This window comes from Poromitra crassiceps (assembly GCF_964638095.1).
Source record: "Poromitra crassiceps genome assembly, chromosome: 3".
In the NCBI taxonomy this organism is placed as follows: Eukaryota; Metazoa; Chordata; class Actinopteri; order Beryciformes; family Melamphaidae; genus Poromitra; species Poromitra crassiceps.
Genome location: NC_139625.1, coordinates 53,476,517 through 53,497,024, shown reverse-complemented (window position 1 = coordinate 53,497,024; position 20,508 = coordinate 53,476,517). Strand labels below are relative to the sequence as shown.

The 20,508-nt window shown below is 42.4% G+C and overlaps 1 protein-coding gene across 1 annotated transcript in view; it reads right to left on the bottom strand.

Moving 5' to 3' along the window:
- Positions 1 to 396: 396 nt before the first annotated feature.
- stag1a (STAG1 cohesin complex component a) overlaps positions 397 to 20,508 on the bottom strand; it is a 107,850-nt gene continuing 87,738 nt past the window's right edge. Inside the window, exons 8-32 of the mRNA XM_083633262.1 lie at positions 19,882 to 20,033; positions 18,140 to 18,213; positions 17,722 to 17,845; positions 17,350 to 17,448; positions 16,743 to 16,822; positions 16,319 to 16,426; positions 15,956 to 16,070; positions 15,566 to 15,683; positions 15,099 to 15,202; positions 14,743 to 14,835; positions 14,087 to 14,380; positions 12,747 to 12,817; positions 12,362 to 12,530; positions 10,066 to 10,158; positions 9,056 to 9,230; positions 6,940 to 7,079; positions 6,500 to 6,601; positions 5,907 to 6,055; positions 5,099 to 5,227; positions 4,721 to 4,929; positions 3,796 to 3,967; positions 3,403 to 3,519; positions 2,777 to 2,891; positions 2,538 to 2,618; positions 397 to 2,000 (exon numbers count right to left, since the gene is read on the bottom strand). Coding sequence (XP_083489388.1) covers positions 1,977 to 2,000; positions 2,538 to 2,618; positions 2,777 to 2,891; positions 3,403 to 3,519; positions 3,796 to 3,967; positions 4,721 to 4,929; positions 5,099 to 5,227; positions 5,907 to 6,055; positions 6,500 to 6,601; positions 6,940 to 7,079; positions 9,056 to 9,230; positions 10,066 to 10,158; positions 12,362 to 12,530; positions 12,747 to 12,817; positions 14,087 to 14,380; positions 14,743 to 14,835; positions 15,099 to 15,202; positions 15,566 to 15,683; positions 15,956 to 16,070; positions 16,319 to 16,426; positions 16,743 to 16,822; positions 17,350 to 17,448; positions 17,722 to 17,845; positions 18,140 to 18,213; positions 19,882 to 20,033 — 3,107 coding nt within the window. The 3' untranslated portion in view covers positions 397 to 1,976. The remainder of the gene's footprint in view (positions 2,001 to 2,537; positions 2,619 to 2,776; positions 2,892 to 3,402; positions 3,520 to 3,795; positions 3,968 to 4,720; positions 4,930 to 5,098; positions 5,228 to 5,906; positions 6,056 to 6,499; positions 6,602 to 6,939; positions 7,080 to 9,055; positions 9,231 to 10,065; positions 10,159 to 12,361; positions 12,531 to 12,746; positions 12,818 to 14,086; positions 14,381 to 14,742; positions 14,836 to 15,098; positions 15,203 to 15,565; positions 15,684 to 15,955; positions 16,071 to 16,318; positions 16,427 to 16,742; positions 16,823 to 17,349; positions 17,449 to 17,721; positions 17,846 to 18,139; positions 18,214 to 19,881; positions 20,034 to 20,508) is intronic.

The following is a 20,508-nucleotide window of genomic DNA, read 5'->3' as shown; positions in this document are numbered from 1 at the left end:
ACCATCCATAGTCTTTAACTTTGAAACTGCAGGACATTTTAGCATCATATTGAGGTCATTACCGGTGTACTAGCCTGATAGACTGAATTGTCACTTGTTACACTCCTCCAGTCCAGCAGCCAAAACGCAACTCTGGGGAGTGGACAGATTCAAAGGTCTGGACGCAATCGGTGTACGCTCTTACATTGTATTTTGAAAATGTTGACAGAAAGTACAAAATCCACATGACAAAAGTGAAGATTTGTGAATTTTCTACTTTAGATGTTACTACTGAAGATGTTATGAACAATGACGATACTAGTAAGAAACAAGGTCAAGGCACAGAAACACTGGTCGATTACAGATTTTATTTTATTAAAAAGAATTTAAGTTCACAGAAAAAAAAACAGGCTAGAGCATTTAAGGGCAAGTGATGTCAACTGCACCGGCGGAAAAGATCCAATTGTCTGTCTCTGATATTTACAGGACTGCCAAACCAGCCAATTGGAAAACTTGTGAATGATTGATAAACCCTCCAGCCAACCAACAGTGTGGGCTGCAACAGGTGGCTGGACACGTTCAAACCAGCTGAGAAATCCATCAGACAAGACAGCCACAAAGATCCATCGCTGTACTGGATATGAACATTGATAAACAACGATAAATCCTCAACTGGCTTGTTTTCTGGATGAGTTAACACTATTTGTGCGTGTAAAACTTAAAACGACTTGGTTTGACCAGTTAAAATGACCGGTCTTTCCTTAGGACCAAACTACAGCGGGTGACTGAACCTCACAGAGAATCTGCTGTTAACACTGAACTGTTCAACGACTACAATCAGACCATACAGTGCTTAAGCTGGTATCCCATAGCAACAGTCTTGGCTTGCTAACCGTTAGATATGAGTTACAGAGAGGGGGACCGGAATATAAGTATGTAGGCCACAATTTGGCAACGAACAAGATACATATTCAAGAAAGAGCTGTACAAACATCAGACAAAAACAAAAACACGCTTGATTTAAAATTTTCGTACTAAAGCTACAGAATTCAAAATATGTTTTATCTTTTTCTTTTCTTTTTTTGAACCTTTTTACTTGAAAAAGCCATGATTCGGTGGTGTGTGCAGTATGGTTTTGAGTTCTGAGAGTCGCGGGGTCTGAGGTCGAGGGTGGGGTGGGGCTCACTGCCTGGCTGTCAAATGACAACGTGTTTGCTTTTCTTTGACTTCACACACAAAACAATTACATCACTTCCTCCACGTCAGTCTAAAACCACTCACTTCTGTGTGTGTGTGTTCAACCATCATAACCAACACAGTTTACATGTCAAACACCACCACAGACAAGGACTCCAATGGCAAACAGAGAGAGGTGGGGTGGGGTTGGGGTTAATAAGAGCAAATATATATATATAACATTTAATATTGTATTGAGATCCTCTCTGTTGAAGGGAGTCAGACGGATCTGAGTGCGACACCAAAAGAAGGAGGGGGCTGTACAGAGTGTTGTGCTGCTCTGTAGGGGGGAGCGGAACCAAATAACTGTACATCTGTGTAACAGGGGACCGTAAAACCGGACGCACCGGGACAGGGGCACTTGTCGGCTGACTGCGCGATTAGCCAACAGAGCTAAACCAACGGGCTGAGGAGGAGGAAGAGCAGCAGGAGGAGGTAACCGTCTCTTTTGGATGGTCGTGACTCGTTTCCGTGAGAGATTGTGAGTGCTGGGCTGGATCCTCCGGTCAGCCTGAAAGAACAGAGCGGATCCCTGCTTGACGCTTCGGGGGCCAGAGCCAGCCGATCCGGGATCCATCACCGGATCCGCTCCGCAAAACATCCTCCCATCATGTCTTCTAGAAAGAGAAAAGTACTTCAACATTGTTTGTTTTTTCTTCTCAAGAGTTTGATTGGCAGGTGATTCGGGTTAGACATCCCAACCGCTCCTCCCTTTGCTCCTGATTGGGATCCTGGTCTCAGGGACTTTGCCTCTTCCCAGGTCAGAACATGGGCATGCTGAATCCCTGGAACAACAGAGGAGAGGGATTGTCAGGAACTCAGAAAGAAGAAACTAAGAACAATCTGCTGCAGCCTTGCAGTTTTCCCACGGTGCTTTAACTAAGTGGTGACATTTTGACTGAAACATTCAGCTACACTTGGAGAACAATAGAATACAGTTTTCATTATGAGATCAAGAGTTTCAGTGTCATTGGATGTTCACAAATCTAAATGCTGGAACCATAACTCAGATTTTCCTTGAGTTGAATGTCAAAGATTCAAATGATGATTAACCATGTTGCATGCTTTGGCAATATTGTTTGTAAACTGTCATGCCAATAAAGTACCTTGAATTGAATTGATGACTGAATAGCTAACCACAAAGAGTCAGTATCAATTAAATGTAAATACCAATAGCCCAATTTTATGGAAATGTGAGCACTGTTATTTTTGAGAACAATGACTTCTAGATTTCAATGTGCTTTGAAAATGTTTTTCTACACATAAAAATGGACTGCATACCAAATGTGAGGCAAAATGCTAAAATGTCTCGTTTTACTCACCGACTCGTCCTCGATCATCGCTGCAGAGTCAAAGAAATCCGGTCTCAACTCTGCTCTCTCGCGTCTGTTCCTCGACGGCGGCTGGGAAGGACAAAACACAAGAGTGAGGGACTGATCAAAGAAGAAGAAAAGGCCAAATGAGACACATGAACACACAAACAAACATGAACAAGCTCCATCTCTACTGCGGAATCTCAAGGTTCAAGTGCGGCGGCAGAAAAGGAAGTGACCTCACTAACCAGGTCGATCACCATGGTGTCCTCAAACTCCTCGTTCATGTCCTCCAGCTGGCCCCGCGATGACATCATTACGTCCTCGAAGATGGGCTCTGCGTCATCCTCCATCAGCCCGCGCCTGGGACAGAAACGGCATAGAGATTAGGAGGAAAAACACAAGCGCTGCACACACGTCTGTCATTTAAGGGCATAACAGAAGAGAGCATCATGAAACCAGGGTTCCCACACCTTCTTAAACACCAAATTCAAGGACTTTTCAAGGATTCAAATCCTTCAAATTCAAGGACCCAACACGGCATAGTTTGAGACACAGATCAAGGTTAATTACTGTTACAACAGAAGCTCAGACAACGAGAGATAAAGAGAGGCTTGAATGTGTGAACACCTATTTAGTAACGTTAAGAAGAATTAAGTTAGATTTCTATTCTTGCACAAAATATATAAATGCAATCACTTTCAATGACACATGTCTATTTATGTCTATTTCCAAGGACCCGTGGGAATATGGATGAGTCAGAGGCCACATTGTCACAAACGCACAGTGTGCGATGAAGTCTGCTAACACCAGGACCCTCTACATTTTAACTACAGTATGTGTGTAAAATATACAGACACACACACACACTTACACAGTCTGTCTGACGCCCTGGTTGCTGCGTGACTTGATGTAGTTCATGCCCGTCCGGTCCTTCCTGTTTACCTCCTCCATCTTCTGCTGGCCAAGCCATGACATCTGCATCTGAGGGCTGAGGACACACACGGGGTGAACACACTCCACTTTCATTTACACAAACTGAATACATTCTCTCTGAGTTGTCCTCTGGGGGAAAGAATGCGTGAACATGCATGGATGACTATCGTTTCGTATTCTAATGATAACAAAACACAAAAGACATGAATTACCACATCACAGTACCACACACGTCTACAAAAGAGAATTGTATACATTTGCACAGATGGTAGGTGTTGCCAGACACTCAGTCAGGATGTATTTGTGTGCATATGCACAAGTGTGTACTCACTTGTGTACAAAGTCGTTCTCCGACCCGGGCTCTGAGTCCGGGTCTGGCATGTGTTCTGCCGGTCTGTTCTCTCTGAGCACGGTGGATGTGAGCTGAGGGGTCGGCAGCGCCCCCGGTGTCTGCAGGGTGTCATTACGCATGCTTATCCATGAGCCCTCCACACTGCTCTCCTCTGGAAACGCACAGAGGGGAACGTCAGTGACACAAAACAAGGTAACAGCAAACGCATTGTCCTCTGCAAATGTTCTCATCTGGGCCAGTTAGCACCGAATATGTAACACCGTTTTCACCTGCAACTGTTAGCGCCATCCTTGGGTCAATTATTGTACTTTTGAAAATGCTGGATTGCAATGGTGAAATGCATTATATCCCCAAATTTAATCAAAATCCAATCATTGGTGTCTGAGCTATTGGATATTGTAACAGAGATACAAATGATTGAACGGAGCCAAACATGAGAACTCTTTTTGATATGATCACAATCATTCTCTGTCACTTAGTAAGCGCTAGTAAACCAACAATAAATAGATGCATGTTTTCATATAAGCTTGCTCATAACCATGTGTGGTTCTCTACTCACCGAGTGTTTACTGTAGAAATGTTATTTTTGTGAAGGTTGGAAGTCATTTGGGTTCTGAGACACACATTTGCTTCTGGGTCCATTCCAGGATTAGCTCCAGTTGCAGTTCAAGAGTGTCTCTTATTTGAACATTTATAATATTTATATTTATGAAGCAGGCAGAGTCATAAGACCAGATGGTGAAATTCACTTGCATTTACTTGGACTAGTCAGAGAAGCTGTTTTAATATATCACTTGGTAAATTGTGATGGGCATTTGTAATTATGTGTATAAACTAAATGGATAAATGATTAAGACTAGTGATGAATGGGGCTGGCGCTCTGCGTGTGCATGTGCCTGCTCACCCTCGATGCGTGCTTTCTTGTGCAGCGGCGGCCGGCCCTTCTTGCTGCGGAGCGAGCCGGTCTTGCTGCTGGAGCCTGAGGTGACGGACATGCGGTCCCCGTCCTCCCCGCCCGTCAGCAGGCTGTTCCTGTAGGAGATCAGCGGCAGCCACACGTCCTCCCGCCGCTCCGACATCCACTCCGACATGAACTTCTCCAGGTACGAGTGGCTGAGGAGAGACGGCACATATTTATATATATACTACTTACACTAGAGGGTTTTACTTCATTTAATGAGCATTTGAAAAGGAAAATAATGACTATCAATGCTATGGAAAGGATCAAGTGACATCATTTATGAGTTTTGGTCGAAGGAAAAGTACCTGAGAGAGTACTTACACTGTCTTTTTGTCTTGGCGGAGTAGTTTGGAGGAGAATTCGCTGAGGACCTCCAGGAAGGCTAGGTTGATGGGAGGAAACTCTGATCCTCGAGGATTCTGGTACTTAAACGCAAACTCTATTCCATCCCTGACAGACAAGAAAGAGAAAGAGAAAGAAAAAGAAAGAGTGAGGCAGATAGAGAAAAAATAAAGAAAAAGAGAACAAAAGAGAAGGAGAGAAGAAGCAGCGAGACGCAGAAAGAAAGAAAAGTGAAAGAGAAATGGAGAGGGAGAAAGAGCAGTAGGGACACAGAAAAAAACCCTGAGACAAACGTCAGGCATGAAAGGGCTTTACTTCCCAAGTAATTTTTTATGTCTTGGACGTCTCTATCTCACACCTATTTTGACGCAAACCTGTCCTGGTCTCAGCTACTATTGAATGTTCACTTGAGTTTTTCCTGCCTTTCTTAAAGTATAATTTTTTTGTAATTGTATTGATGTTTGTTTGGTTTGGGGATTTCACCTGTTGTATGCAACAGGTGAAACAGGTGCTAAAAATGCATTGATTAGTGACAGATTCACAGATAGATCTACATCTCTGTCCATCCTAGAAACTCCATCATCATTATTTTTGCATTTTGTACAGAAATGTACAAAGTTCTTTGCCTGTTTCGCTCTCTGTCTTGAATAGGACTCGATTTAATTCTGACTTGTCCTTTGGGCCCCTGGTCTTGGAATTGACCTGAGCTCTGCTAAGCTTGTCTCATCTTCGGCCCTGCCTGATGACCTACAGCGCCCCCTGCAGGTCAGAGCGGGCTCGGTCTTACTTGTGCAGCGTGGCGACGGCCTCCCTGGTCTTGATCTGGTCAAGGCCGAAGGTGAGGGCGAAGCGTCGGGCCAGCTCCTTGATGCCGCTGACGTGGGACGAGGTTCGGTCCAGGTTGGGACCCTGGTCCTGCAGCAGCTCGTTGAACAGCTGCAACACACACCGACATAATGAAGTGTGTGTGTGTGTGTGTGTGTGTGTGTTTGTTCAGTTCAGTTATGTTTATAGCCCCCTTATCACACAAGCATGTCTCAAAGGGTTTACATAGCATCATCACAGTATACTACAATCTTATATCTACAGACAACATAGGTTACATAGATCATATACCGTACATACTACACATTTTACTAGATTGCATTACGATACAACACAAAGACAGCATATATTTAGACTGAGGGAAGAAAGCCACGCAAACACGTGCAGAACATGCAAACTCCACACAAAGGACCAGGTTGGAGATTCAAACTCACGACCTTCTTGCTGTGAGGTGACAGTGCTAACCACTGAGACGGTGCTAACTACTGCGTGTCTGCATGTAAGCACTTATGTATGTATGTAACCTTTATAATAGTCTTTGTCGTTCTTTCTCACCTGCTGCAAACTGAGGATGAGTGTCTTGGCACACAGGATCTTGTCTGTCTGTCTGGTTTTACTCAGAGTCTCCTTGATGATGTCACCATAGTCATTATAGTACTGAGGGAGGGAAACAAAATGGTCAAAACATGCAAGACGCCATTCAGGTTCTTCAGTCTAAAGGTTGAATCTTTGAATAATCAAAACTGATGTGAATAAAAAATTTTTTTAGCTAAGGTGTTTTTAGTTTTCATCAGCTCCTTTTCCCCCCTCACTTTTTATTAGTATTTGTCAAGGGTAACTAATTTAACAAATTTTCATTAAAATGTTTTGAATCCAATTGTTATATATTTTATCATTTTTTTTTTTTTTTTTAGATTATGTTCAATAAAAAATATGTCAGGTAAAAGATTGGGAGCTGCCAAGTAGGGATTTTGGATGGAAGGTGGAACAGCCACCTTCATGTAGTGTTTGAAGATGTCGGCAGCAGCAGGCATGTCCACGATGTCGTAGATGATGAGTTTGCTGAAAGCGGCCAGCAGGTTCCTCCTCTTGTGGAGAGCCTCAATCTTGTTGGCCTCGTCCTCCTCGTCTCCTTCTACAGGCAGACACACAGAGACACACAGAGACACACAGAGACACACAGAGACATGGAGGGAAAAGGAGGAGGAAAAAACGGAATGAATGCAGCTGATTCATACAAGTTTTCCAAGTTATTCCAAGGTGATTTTGTCAATTATCAAACTGTGAGAAAGAAAATGTAAGACAAAGAACAGGTGTTGATGAGTGTGGGCATTATCATACATATGTGTCAGGATTTTTGGGCTGATGAAACTCTAACAGCCTAGCTGGGAAATGTACTAGTTCACAAATATGGAGGGAATTCACATGGAAATGCCTCATTAGATATTTTATTACACCATCTCAAGGAGAAAAGGCTTTCGCACACCTACGCGACAGGTGCGTCGGAGAAGGGCAAAACCCGACACAGTGAGAAAGAAGTAACTCCCGCACACTGTCTCCAAATGCAAACAAAAGTTTAATAGAAGAATAACGTTTCGGTCATCACGACCTTCATCAGATTCATTCAGAAATCTCACTATGATAATAACTCATCTTCTTGCTGGAGAAACTGTGGAAGTCAAATAGCACATCACTATCATGTCTTTTGGGACCGCCCCGTTATCATGGGTTATTGGAAACAGATTCATGAAGCTATACAGGATGTTTTCAAATGTGCAATACCCCTAGATAGTAAAACAATGTATTTTGGATGTATAGCTGAAGACTGGTTGAAAGAAGACAGATATTTGATTAATATATTGCTGGTAGCTGGTAAAAAAGCTCCCACCAGGAAGTGGTTATCACAGGAAAGCCCTAATGTGAAAGAATGGATGAATATTACGATGGATATACAGTATATAAGATGGAAAAACTAACTGCTGTTATCAACCATAAAGTAGAACAATTTACCTCAAGATGGGAATGCTGGGTTCAATATATAACACCCATTAGGCCAGATTTTATTTTTTTGGATCAAAGATGAATGTATAATGAAAAGTCGACTCCCTGTTTTGTTTGTTTTGTTTTGTTTGTTTTTTGTTTTTGTTTGTTTGTTTTGTTGTTGCTGTTGTTGTGGTTTTGTCTTTTCTTTTATCTCTCTTAAAAAAAAAACTATGGCAGTACCGTAAATTTCGGACTATAAGCCGCGGCTTTTCCCCCGTTTTTTGGCCCCTGCGGCTTATATAACGGTGCGGCTTATCTATGGATTTTTTCAGCAAAAAATAAAATAAAAAACGGAATTCTCTCTTCTTTAGCACTCTTTCTAACTATAAATCCACTTCTGTTTTAATTTCCTCTCTTGCCCTCTTTTCACCACACCGCGGACACTGTGTGCACTGTAAAAAAAAACACAGGTGGTGTTGTGTTATGTTGTTTTGTTGAAATGTTAATAAATGGGAGCTTCCTCAAACAGCCATCTCTTTCCCGACAATCCCCTCTGTGCACGAACCCTTACATATGGTAATTAAACATTAAAACACAATTAAAAAAAAAAAAAAAAAAACATTAAAACACCTGCGGCTTATAGTCCGGTGCGGCTTATATATGTAACAAACAGGCAATTTTGCTGCTGCGGCTTATACTCCGGTGCGGCTAATAGTGCGAAAATTACGGCATATCTACAAAGTAAAAAAAAAAAAAAAAAAAAAAAAAAGCCTAGCTGGGGGGAAGGGTTCTCAAGCAGAAAGAAAGTACTGTACAAGCATACATTTGATACACTTCTTAGTTACTAAAAAGTTGACATTTTGGGAGATGTGAGTTTTTCACATCCCAGCAGCAATAGGTCTCCCTCTCTACTTGTCTGTCACTCTACCTGTGTATCACTCTCTGTGTACCAGTCGCCCTCTCTCTCTTAAACATCCTTAAACAATGTCCTTGGAGCTAAAATGGGCCACATGCCTACTTCACAAGATCCCCACATGACAAGTCGAGGACCAATATTATTTAATTGTCCTATTTCCCTTAACGCATAGATTCCCATCAGAGTCCCTGAAACCTGAACATCTCTCTCACCCATGCTCTGGTTCTCGTCGTCCTGGTCGATGAAGACGTGGTCCAGGACAAAGTTGAGCAGCTCGTTCTGCAGCGTGCTGTCTGGGTTGAAGACCAGCGGCTGCAGCCCCTCCCTGCCACCAGAAACCAGCTGGTGACTGAAGATCATCAGCAGGTCGCACAGCAGCATGAACGCCTGAACACATGAGCGCAAATTAAAGAGTTACAAATAAAACATTAACTTGGATAAAAATCATCAACTGATGTTAATTTTTTGTCAATATTAAAAAAATAAAAATAAAAAAATAAAACAGATTGATACATCCTATAAAATGTTACTATTTTTAAGTGAAGGGTTAATAGTATGTAATAACTTTAATGATATTCAATCGTGAGTTTTACTTCTGTGTGTCTGTAGGTCTCAAGGATTTAAATGTCATTATTATCATCAAACTAACTGTTCTAGTTTAGAAAAAGGCAAACATGTTTCCTACACATTCATAATAATAAAAAAAAATCCGCTACTTTTATTAAACTTAATTTCTTTTCTATATTAAAAGATTTGAGTTGGTGTTAAATATGCTGGATGTTTATTGTGGCTGGGCAATATGAGTAGGCCCTATCAGCTGAAGCTTAGTCTTAACAGAAAACAACATCAATATGATAAATGATAGTGGAATATACAGAAAATATTACGTCACAATTCTTTCCATATTTTTCCAGACTATTTGAGCAATTTCAACACCCTTTCAAGACATTAAAACGATCGATTTCATTTTCCATACTTGTACAGATTTTCTAGAACTGTCAGACATTGTGCAGAGAGAACAAACACCTGCTATTTGAATTTTCACTAGAAACAAGAAAAACACCATTTCAAAGGTCTTTTTGAGAACCAAAACCAGGTTAAACCATCAAAAACAATGTTATAATGTCATCACCACCAGCATCCAGGCTGCTGTTGAAGTCAGAGAGGGTGAAGGTGAGCGGGTCACATCAGGTGTGTGTGTGTGTGTGTGTGTGTGTGTTACCTGTTCTTTGACCGGTGTGTTGACGTTCGACAGACACTGCTGGCACACTGCCAGGAAAGACTTCACCACTCTTCGAAGAGCCAACAGGTCATCCTGCACACACAATACACACATGATGAGCAAATTGCCACAAATGATCACAAATAATTAACACTCTAATAGTAATTATTTTTGCTGGAGTGTTATGCAGGTTATGTGACTTGCTGGGCTCTGGATAACCGGATCGATCCAACTTTAATGATTTTAAGCATCAATCATTTACTGCCTTAATTGAGGCAGGAGAATCAATACAGTCCTATTGCTGCCAGTTGGCTCTGTCAGCGGGCTCAGAGAGCAGTGTGGTACATACATAGAAGGCTGATCAACTAATTGATTTTATTTATTTATCTTTATGCTCAGTTTGTGCCCTTTGCTTTTGTAGGATTCGATCCTATAATAATACGATACAGTAACGTTTATGTTCATTTGCACATAATACATAAATACAGTAATCATTTAAAAATTAGAATATTGTGCAGGAGAAGAAGCCAAAAATGGCTTATAAAGGTACCTCCCCATATCAATACGAACAATTATAATTTAAAAAGGAAATACAATAAAAAAGAAAGAAGAAAAAAAATATTGGATAACAATAGTTTCACTCAGTCACAAATTAAATGAATGACTGATGTTGAGTAGTGTTGTTTAATGTATTTGTTTGTTTGCGTTCACACATGCACACATACACTCACTCCACTTGTCCCATACAAAGGACCACAATGGAAACAAGCCCTTGGGCTTTATTGTGTTTAATTCCTTTTGATCAATATTTTTTCTTGTATTGTCATGCACAATCATGTATTTATTGAATCAATAAAGATATCAATCAATCAATCAATCAATCAATCAATCAATCAAGACTAAGCAGTAAAATTGACAAAATCTAAAACTTACAAGGATTTTACACAACTCAAATTAAGAAGCACAACAAATGGGAAAAAATTACAGTAGAGTCCTTTTCAGATGTTTCTTGAATGATGATAATGTAGATATTGTTTTTAGTGTTGGAAGTAGATTGTTCCAAATAGATAGTCCTCTGTATTTCAATAAATGTTGGTTAAGGGAAGTCCAACAAAATGGAAGATGAAAGTCCTTAGAGTGTCTTGTGGAATATGAGTGTATGTCTGAAGAAACTTTAAAGAAATTCTGAAAAATGCTCGGTAAATCATGACTTAGGTGTACAAATGTATACATGAATACACAAGTCTGATATATGTTGGCATTAAAAATTGTCAGAAGTTTGCATTTACTGAAGAGAGGAGCAGATGAGTTGCAACGTTACTACAGCTTTCCACAGTGCACTTGACTCCAACTACAGTTTTTTGACTGACCCCTTGGCTGTTGGCAATATAATTTTAGAGTGGATCTTGGTGAATAATGAAGAATATAATGCGATACTTTAATATTGATCCTTGTCAATAAATTGTTTTGTGTTGTTAGGTCAGAGCACAGGCTCAGCTACAGAACAGCAACCCTGGAGCTGGTAAGGATTCAGTGTTTTGCTCAAGGACACAGTTGCTGAAACGGGGGCTTGAACCCGGGTCCTCTGGTTGAAGTATGAAACGGGGGCTTGAACCCGGGTCCTCTGGTTGAAGTATGGTCTCCTTACTCACTAGTTCAGCCTGTCTGAAATGCAAAACGGGAGGCTGTTTGCCACAGCAGTGGATCAGGAAGTCTCTTGGAAGTTTGGGCTTGGGTCCACAGCCAAATAGCACTCAAGACTTGGGATCTGATGACTCTGCTTGGCACACGCCGTGTTAAAGAGATGGATCGAAGGTAAGCCACTGCAAAGAGCTGGTGTTCTGTCATGTGGCAAAGTGGATTTGTACCTAAGCTGCTTCCACACTACAGAGATGGGAGATCATCTCTTGCCCTTCTGCGCTCACAAGATGCATATTTAAATCTGAGCCTCCGATTCAGGATAACCCTAGGATTTGTGAAAGCACCATCTATGACAGTGGTTCTCAAACATCTTCACGTCAAGGACCCCTAAACTGACACAAATTAGACCACAGACAACCCCCCCAGTGTCCCAGGGTCCCCCATAATTTTTTTGTTGTTGCTTTGAGATGTTTTATTACAGGAAGTGTATAAAACCCATGACCAAAATAGTCATACATTCTGTCATTGTGTTACTTATGGATGGAATTATAGTGAAAATAAATGATTTCCCTTTTTGCTGGGGACCCGCTGAAAGCCCCTCAAGGACCCCACTTTGAGAACCACTAGTCTATGGGATGAGTGGGGTGTGCGGCACCTTGCTGGGAGCTCCCTCGGTGATCTTGACCAGCTGCCAGAGGATGGAGTAGTGGGAGCACTGCAGCGCCTGGACGGCGATCTGCTCCGGCATGGAGCCCTGCTCGATGCCTGCCTTCAGCAGCCGGTAGCAGTTCCCAAACAGATCCCACCGCGTCAGGTCATGGGCACTGAGTTAGGAGACAGCAGTGACACACGTTAGGTTTCTCTCAGTAAGGTCCATCAAGTGCTCATCAAGTAGTTCAACCATAACAATATACCCTTCGGCTGAAGCTTTCATCCACATAACATTATAAACATATTTCTACACAGGTCTGGGATTGATGAATGGACTAATCTGGATGGGTGGATGGACATATAGAAATGAGGTGAAGAGAGCGTCTTACTTGTGGAAGGCTGTGAGTCTCTTGAGGGTGGACAGGACATTGTAAATATCGTCGTCATCAGCCTCCTCAGCCTGCAATACAACATACGCAGGTTGGTACATTATAAAGAATTCCGATTGGCTTGCATTTCCTATTCCTACAAATAGGGATGTAACAATACATCGTGAGACAGTTAAAAATGGATACAAATGTGTGAAGATTCCAATCAGTGAGATGGAAAATGTATCGCAATGCTTCCCCCCCTCCCCCAGTTTTTCTTTTACAAAGAAAGGGAGATGTGCATTCATGACAAAGTTTGTGTTTTGCAGTTATACCCTACCTCAGATATAAAAAGGGATTATTTAATTTGATAAAGAAAATATCTGAAAAAACATAGATTTTGTGGTTTCTGTCTGAAATAATTAAAGGAATATTGTTCAGTCATAATTGATCTGCAATCTCATTTTGTTAACAAAATTGTGAGAAAATCATATCGTGAACTCAGTATCGTGAATCGTATCGAATTGTGAGTTGAGTGTATTGTTACATCCTTACCTACAGTACAAATAAAGTATATTATAACGAGGTGATGTACTTTCCGGACTTTTATTCGTGTGGGGACATTCGTACCCAACAAGACGGTAAAAACATGAATCAACCCTTCATATAATAAATGGATCCAGCCTGTGTGATTGGTTAGCGGAGGCGTCACTGACTACATGATCTCACAATTCTGCCTAGTGTATTGACACAAGGCATTCCTGGCACAGCTGGCTTGGACCAAAGATGATGTAATTGCAGGAAATGTTGGGCTACTGGCCTATTTTTAGTAGATTATTTGAACTACAAATATGATCAAATGTATGGGTTCCAACTGTGGCCCTCATCTAACATTCCTTAACTTTTTCACAACTTCCCATAACTACTACAGTGCTTCCATGACCTAAAAAGGGTATTCCTTCGCGGTTGTGTTTTCCTAAAGGAGTAATCAGTCTGGTTTCTACTACAGCTGGGCTAGCTGTGTGGAGAAACTGCCAAAACCCTTTTCTAATACAATGAATGTCTGAAACAAGTTGTAAAATACATTCTGGTACATTCCAATAAAGTGTAAAATTCTCTCATATTCCCAGAATTCCCAAGATATTTGATCACACTCCCTGACTAATATTAACTCACTAACATGCATTTACCAGCATTAGATTTGCATACGTGTGTTGTGGCCACTTCTTCAACCTTTCCCTGTGTGTTAACAATGGGGGTTTCAAAGACATGGACCCTTTTCACACCGTGGATCACACACACACACCCACTCACTCACTCTCTCACCCATCCCAAAACCTATCCCTGCCCCCTCGACGCACCTCCTGCAGCAGCTCCTCGACGGAGTGCGCAAAGCGGTCGGTCATCTCGTCGATGAGCTGCGAGCGGGCGATGTCCACGCGGTTCATGATGGTGTACTCCTCGGAGCACAGGATGCTGTAGGTCTTGCTGCAGGCCTCCAGCACGTCCGGCTCGATGTGCTTCTCCACCACCAGGCGGATCTGCTTCAGCAGCGCGTCCAGGTGCTTCTCCATGCGCCCGGCGCTGTACACGTCCAGGTCAAAGAACTGGGGGATCTGCAGCAGGTTGGCTACCTTCTCCGAATCCGCCTGGTACTGTGCAGAGGGACCGAGGATACAGAGAGAAAAGGGAGGGACGGAGAGACAGACAAGTAGTGAGACAGAGGCAGGAAGAGAGAAAAGAATGCACAGAAAACAGTCAATAGGTCATTATTTCTGTTGGCAGATTCCTTCCGTTTCTCATTCTCAAGTGTTTGTATTTGTTCCATCAGTCAATCAATTGGTCAATTACAGTTTAGACAAGTGACATACAGTCAATCCATAACACTTGTCATAGTCTATCCAAAGCTAGGCAACACATGTAAAACATCAATCAACAATTGAGCCAAACAAATCAATCAATGATTAAAGAGTGTAGTCCATGCTGCTGTGCAGCCTGGAGCTCTGGCTGATCTTACCTTGGACAGCAGCATGGGCAGGGCCATGATGAAGTGCTCCGTCAGTTTGTTCTTGTCGTCTATCTGGGTCTTCCTCTCCTTTGCCGTCAGCACCTGGACCAACACACACACAGAGACGTTAAAGCCACATGTAGTGATCAGGAGCAACAGCAGACAGGGAAAGAGAGAGTAAAAGAGATTTCTCTTAAGAAATCAATGAAAATGGAAAGTCTTTTGTGATTAGGGGCGGTGTCTCTAACCACTACGTCACCTGGTTGTACTGCCACACCTTATACTTATTTATCACTCAAAATGAGCGCTCTACGAGGAGTGTTTGTGATGAAGTGTGTGTGTGTGTGTGTGTGTGTTTGACCTACTCGTTTGCCAGTGCCTCTCCCAACGGGTGGATGTGCCTCCGCTGCTTGTCGTATGGTACACACCATGAGCTCTATCAGCGCACTCTCCTGTCTGTCTGACAATACTGCACACACAGAGAGAGAGAGAGAGAGAGAGAGAGAGAGAGAGAGAGAGAGAGAGAGAGAGAGAGAAAGGGAAACGGAGAGAGAGAGAGAGAGAGAGAGAGAGAGAGAGAGAGAGAAAGGGAAACGGAGAGAGAGAGAGAGAGAGAGAGAGAGAGAGAAAGGGAAACGGAGAGAGAGAGAGAGAGAGAGAGAGAGAGAGAGAGAGAGAGAGATTCAAACCCTGGTCACCAAGACAGTTTCAAGGAACCAGATTTGATGATCTCTTCTTACTGGATTTCAAATGATGTGATGTGTTTGGTATGGAGTAGCCTCAAGCCTTTTCTAAGAGAAATTGAGCAAAAGATAAGTGTGTGAGATCTTACCCTCCTCTCCCTGCACAGGTTCCTCCAGCAGTAGTTCGGTCATACACTCCCAGTCCTTCAGCAGCTCCTGAGAGCTTTCCCACAATGAGTCCACAAGGTAGGCTGCATGCTCGTGGAGCTGCAGCACACACGCACAAATACAGTACATACAGGTTTAGGTTTGGAGGTATTGCTATAATTAGAATTGTATGAATACTTAAATATATTATAAATAAATTTGCGTATGTGTAGACACCCTCCATCTTGTGTATGTGTGGTATTAGGTTTTTGTCATTTGTGTGCATCATGTGTAGTGTGTGTAGTGTGTGTGTGTGTGTGTGTGTGTGTGTGTGTGTGTGTGTGTGTGTGTGTGTGTGTGTGTGTGTGTGTGTGTGTGTGTGTGTGTTTTACCTCGCTCTCCAGGAAGAAGAGCACCAGCATGCGGATGAGGTTTCCGTTGGGACTGCTCCTCCCTCTGCGCTTAGCCAGTGCTTCTTCTGCCTGCGGGTCATGACGACTGAACAATCTGACAGATAGAGAGAGACATAGACAGAGAGAGAGAGAGAGAGAGAGGAGAGCAATCGGGGAAATGGGGAAAGAGGAGAAGTAAGAGAGAGAAAAAGGGAATGAGAAAGACAGATAAGAGAGACATAGGCAAAGAGATGACAAATGATGGTTATAACACAGCAAATGGGTGATATCAGATCAGGAAAAGCATGAGAGCCAGTCAATTCAACAACAGGACAGATGTAAAAAGATTTAAGATGGACTTACTTCCTGTGGAGGAACTCTCCAGCGGCGACAGCAACTGGCCGGTGGGCGGAGTAAACCAGGTGGTACACATTCTCACAGTCCTCATTGGACAAGGCGTCTTCGCTCCCCCTGGAACAGCCAATCAGAAAGCTTTGCATTTCATATAAAGATTCCTGAATAATCAATCCAATCTAAGTCTAAACAAGATAGAGCTGAAATACTGTTGTGACACCCCCACCCCACAGGACAAAAAATAATATCATGTTTTAATGTCCCAATTTACCTACCTAAATTGAGGCCGCAAAACAGCCCTGGTCAAGCGTACAATGCTCAGTGTGACTTGCTTTTTACATGAGATGAACCCAAACAAGCATACTATAATATTTCTGGGTTTTGTGTGTGTGTGTGTCTGAAAAAACTAGAGAAAGTTCCAAGAGCTACTTACTGCAGGATGAGTGTGACGAGTCTGATGGCCTCCACAGCCACGTCGTATTCCTTGTCCAGAGTCATCGATACGATCCGATCCTGTCAAAACAAATACAAACGGGGAAATTATCACCATGCTGGCCGTAAAAAAAAACAGAATTTGAGAATGTGGAACCTTAGATTCTGTCTAACAAGGAAATACCGACAAGAGGCACTAAGATGTTCAGTGAGATGTGATGGTGGAATTGCATTAGGAATCGAAGATTACAGCTAAAATGATAAACACCATTATTTTACTAGATATTAATCATAACTATGAAGCACAATAATCAGTGATTATAATTATACAATAATTTGGGGGAACAAAAATGATTGAATCACGTATTGTGCATCTTCTGTCAACATCTCCACTATGTCAAGAAACATAAAAACTTGGTTTCCAACTCCAACAGTTGCACTGCCACTGAATGAAATGAAATGCAATGTTTCGACATCTACAATTAAAATTTGAATTTATTTGGGGTTCTTTGTTCTCTCACCAACATTTGAGGTAAAGTGTCATTGAAAAGAAAAGTTATCAGCATCATCATCATCATCATTATTATCATTATTAATTCTGGTGTTACCTTGAAGCGGTTGGTGAAGAGCTCTAGCTTGGGGAACAGTTCTCTGTTGGTGTACAGGTTCTGCAAAGCCTTCAGGCACTTCAGACGCACTTCTCCTTGCTACAAGAGAGAGAGACAGGTGGAGTTAAGCGAGAGACACAAAAAAACGGGCCTAAAGGCCTGACTTTGTGTCGTTTGTCTGTGTACAAATCAGTGCATCTCCTGCATTATTCATTCAGTAGTGGTGAGCCACCACAGCAACAAAACTGCCACCGCATCTTACCAACTTGAGAAGCAAATCTAAGAACCGCAAGTTACACTAACTCAAAATTATAGAGCAAACAATGATGTGTGTGTGTGCTCATGTGTGTGTGTGTGTGTGTGTGTGCTCACCCTATCGTGCAGCGTCCAGCCTACATATTTCAGGTAGCTGTCATTAAGGAAGGCATCACTGTACATCTTCATCCACACTCCGATCTCCTCAATACAGATGGCTCTGATCTCAGCAATCGCATCCCTGACAAACAAGATGCGTACAATCATCATCATCATCATCATCACCATCCTCACAGACATGGCTCTGAACTCTGCAAAGAAGTAAGACATTGAGCATTTGGCTAAGGTACAGTGTTCCACAATTAATTGTAAAGAATGTCATTACCTTCACCATTAAAAGGCAAACACTGAACTCTTAACAAAACAGAAAAAGGACATTTGGCAACTGGAGTATCATTATCTTATATCAAACAAACAGGCAGTGATGACTCAGCAACATTACTGCATTCATTAGCCAGGTGGTATGAGAAGGTACCTGTAGCGATGCACAAAGATACCCTTGAAGATGGAGTTCATCATGTTCTCTATCTCATCCTGGTTTTCCTGGAGCTGCACAGAGAAGAGAACCAGTTACAGCCAGACAGTCTCTCTCTCTCTCACTCACACTCACACACACACACACACACACACACACACACACACACACACACACACACACACACACACACACACACACACACTAGACTATTTATAGAGATATTTGACAGACATTCTGATATTTAGCACAATATGAGCTGCGTAATTAGAGCTGAACTGCTGTTGTGATCACAACTGTTAATCATGATTCTTGATCTTTATGTTTTGAGGAACCAAATTATTTTTTGCACAATTATTTTCTGGCATCTTCTAGAAACATCTTGAGTACCGGTATTTGCAAATACAGTAGACCTTCTAAAATAAATAAAATGTATTACAATGTTACAATATATTCTTAAAATGTGATCAATTACCGTAAATTCCGGACTATAAGCCGCGGCTTTTTTCCCGTTTTTTGGCCTTTTTTGCCCCCTGCGGCTTATATAACGGTGCGGCTTATCTATGGATTTTTCCAGCAAACGGCCACTCGGGAACCTCCAAAATCTATGGATGTTGGTATGAGGCAGAACGAGAGCAAGACAGACATTATGAGAGCGAGACCCTGATTGGATGATGTTGCAAAAAATGTGCCTCGCGACCTGATTGGAGCACTGTGCCACTACTCTCTCTCAGCCACTACGGTAAAACACCCTCCCTCCTCCCTCGCTCCGGGGGGAAAAAGGCAGCGATTGAGCCTGAAAGACAGTCTGAATGAAATTGAATGTAACATTCCCAATTCTATGTATTACATTCTAAAAAACTAACAGCAACATTTTGGAAGGCTAAGCCACACAACTAGCTCGTTGTAATCTAACATCATGCTTCAAAAGATGGAGAACTGGCTGTGTTACGACGATGGCGGCGATTGAGCCTGAAAGCCATGTCTGAGACAGTAGCGAGACAGGAACAACAACAGCAGCAGCAGCAAAGGATCATGCACAAACCCGAGACGAAAGGGACTGTCCGTCAGGGCGCGGACGACTGTGTCAGCAACTCCCTCCCGACTACCAGGAGAAAATTACAAACTTCGGCGAATTCACACAAAGAAAGATCAAGGAATATTCCATCGGACCGGAGCAGATCATAAATATGGATGAAGTGCCTTTGACGTTCGACCTGCCTCTCACTAGGACTGTTAACAAGAAAGGTGAATCGTCCATCACGTTGAGAACCACAGGTCACGAGAGAACGAATTTCACTTGTGTTCTTGGCTGCACAGCATCTGGAGTAAAGCTCCCGCCGATGGTGATTTTTAAGCATCTCACAATGTGTGATTTTGTCTGGGGATTAGTGACCTGACTTTTGTTTTGTTGAAATGTTAATAAATGGGAGCTTCCCCAAACAGCCATCTCTTTCCCGACAATCCCCTCTGTGCACGAAGCCTTACATATGGTAATTAAACATCAAAACACCCGCGGCTTATAGACCGGTGCGGCTTATATATGTAAAAAACAGTCAACTCTGCAGGTGCGGCTTATACACCGGTGCGCCTTATAGTCCGGAATTTACGGTATACACTAAGTGGAGCAATCTTTTCAGCTTCAGTCATGAAATTTCTGTGTAGCATTTCAAACTCTTGTCCTTGCAAAAGCCTTCCATCAAATTATCACAAGTCAAAAGTCAAATTGCCCCCTAGCTCACCTCCTTCCTCTTCTGTAGCAGCAGTTCCAGCTTCTCATTGGCTCGTTTTCCAGCCATCTTGTTCCTCTCGGTCTCATACTGTCTCTGGGTGTTGTCCTGGTGAATGCTCAGGTTCAGAGCCACGTTCACCAGCGCGGTCATCAGCTTCATCGCTGCAGACAGAAGCACACACATAAACACACGCACATACGACTCAGTTGTTTTTGATTTGACCTTGCTTCCTAACTCTGTAAAAGACTCCGGGCCCTATCTTCCCAAAAGCGGTAATTTGCGCTCGTTTAACGCCGTACGCCTGTTATAATTGTACTGGGTATAGGCATGCCACATGCCAAAGCAGGCGTTTCAGCGCTAAAATGTGGGGATAGATGGCATTATCCTATCGTCAGCAGCACGCAATTACTTCGCGCTTAGAGCTTTGAAAAGGACCTCTTAAGCGATAATACCTCGCTGCGGTGGGAGCGCACCGTAATCTCCGTGCAGCATAGCGCAGTGCAAAGTAAAATTCCTTTTGGATATGTCATTACGCGCAGCCTTGCCACGCCAGGACATCAAATTATGCTGCTAAAATTGAGTATTAGCAGATAATTCAGTGAGGCACTCAACTATAACTCACTGAGAAACTTTTAT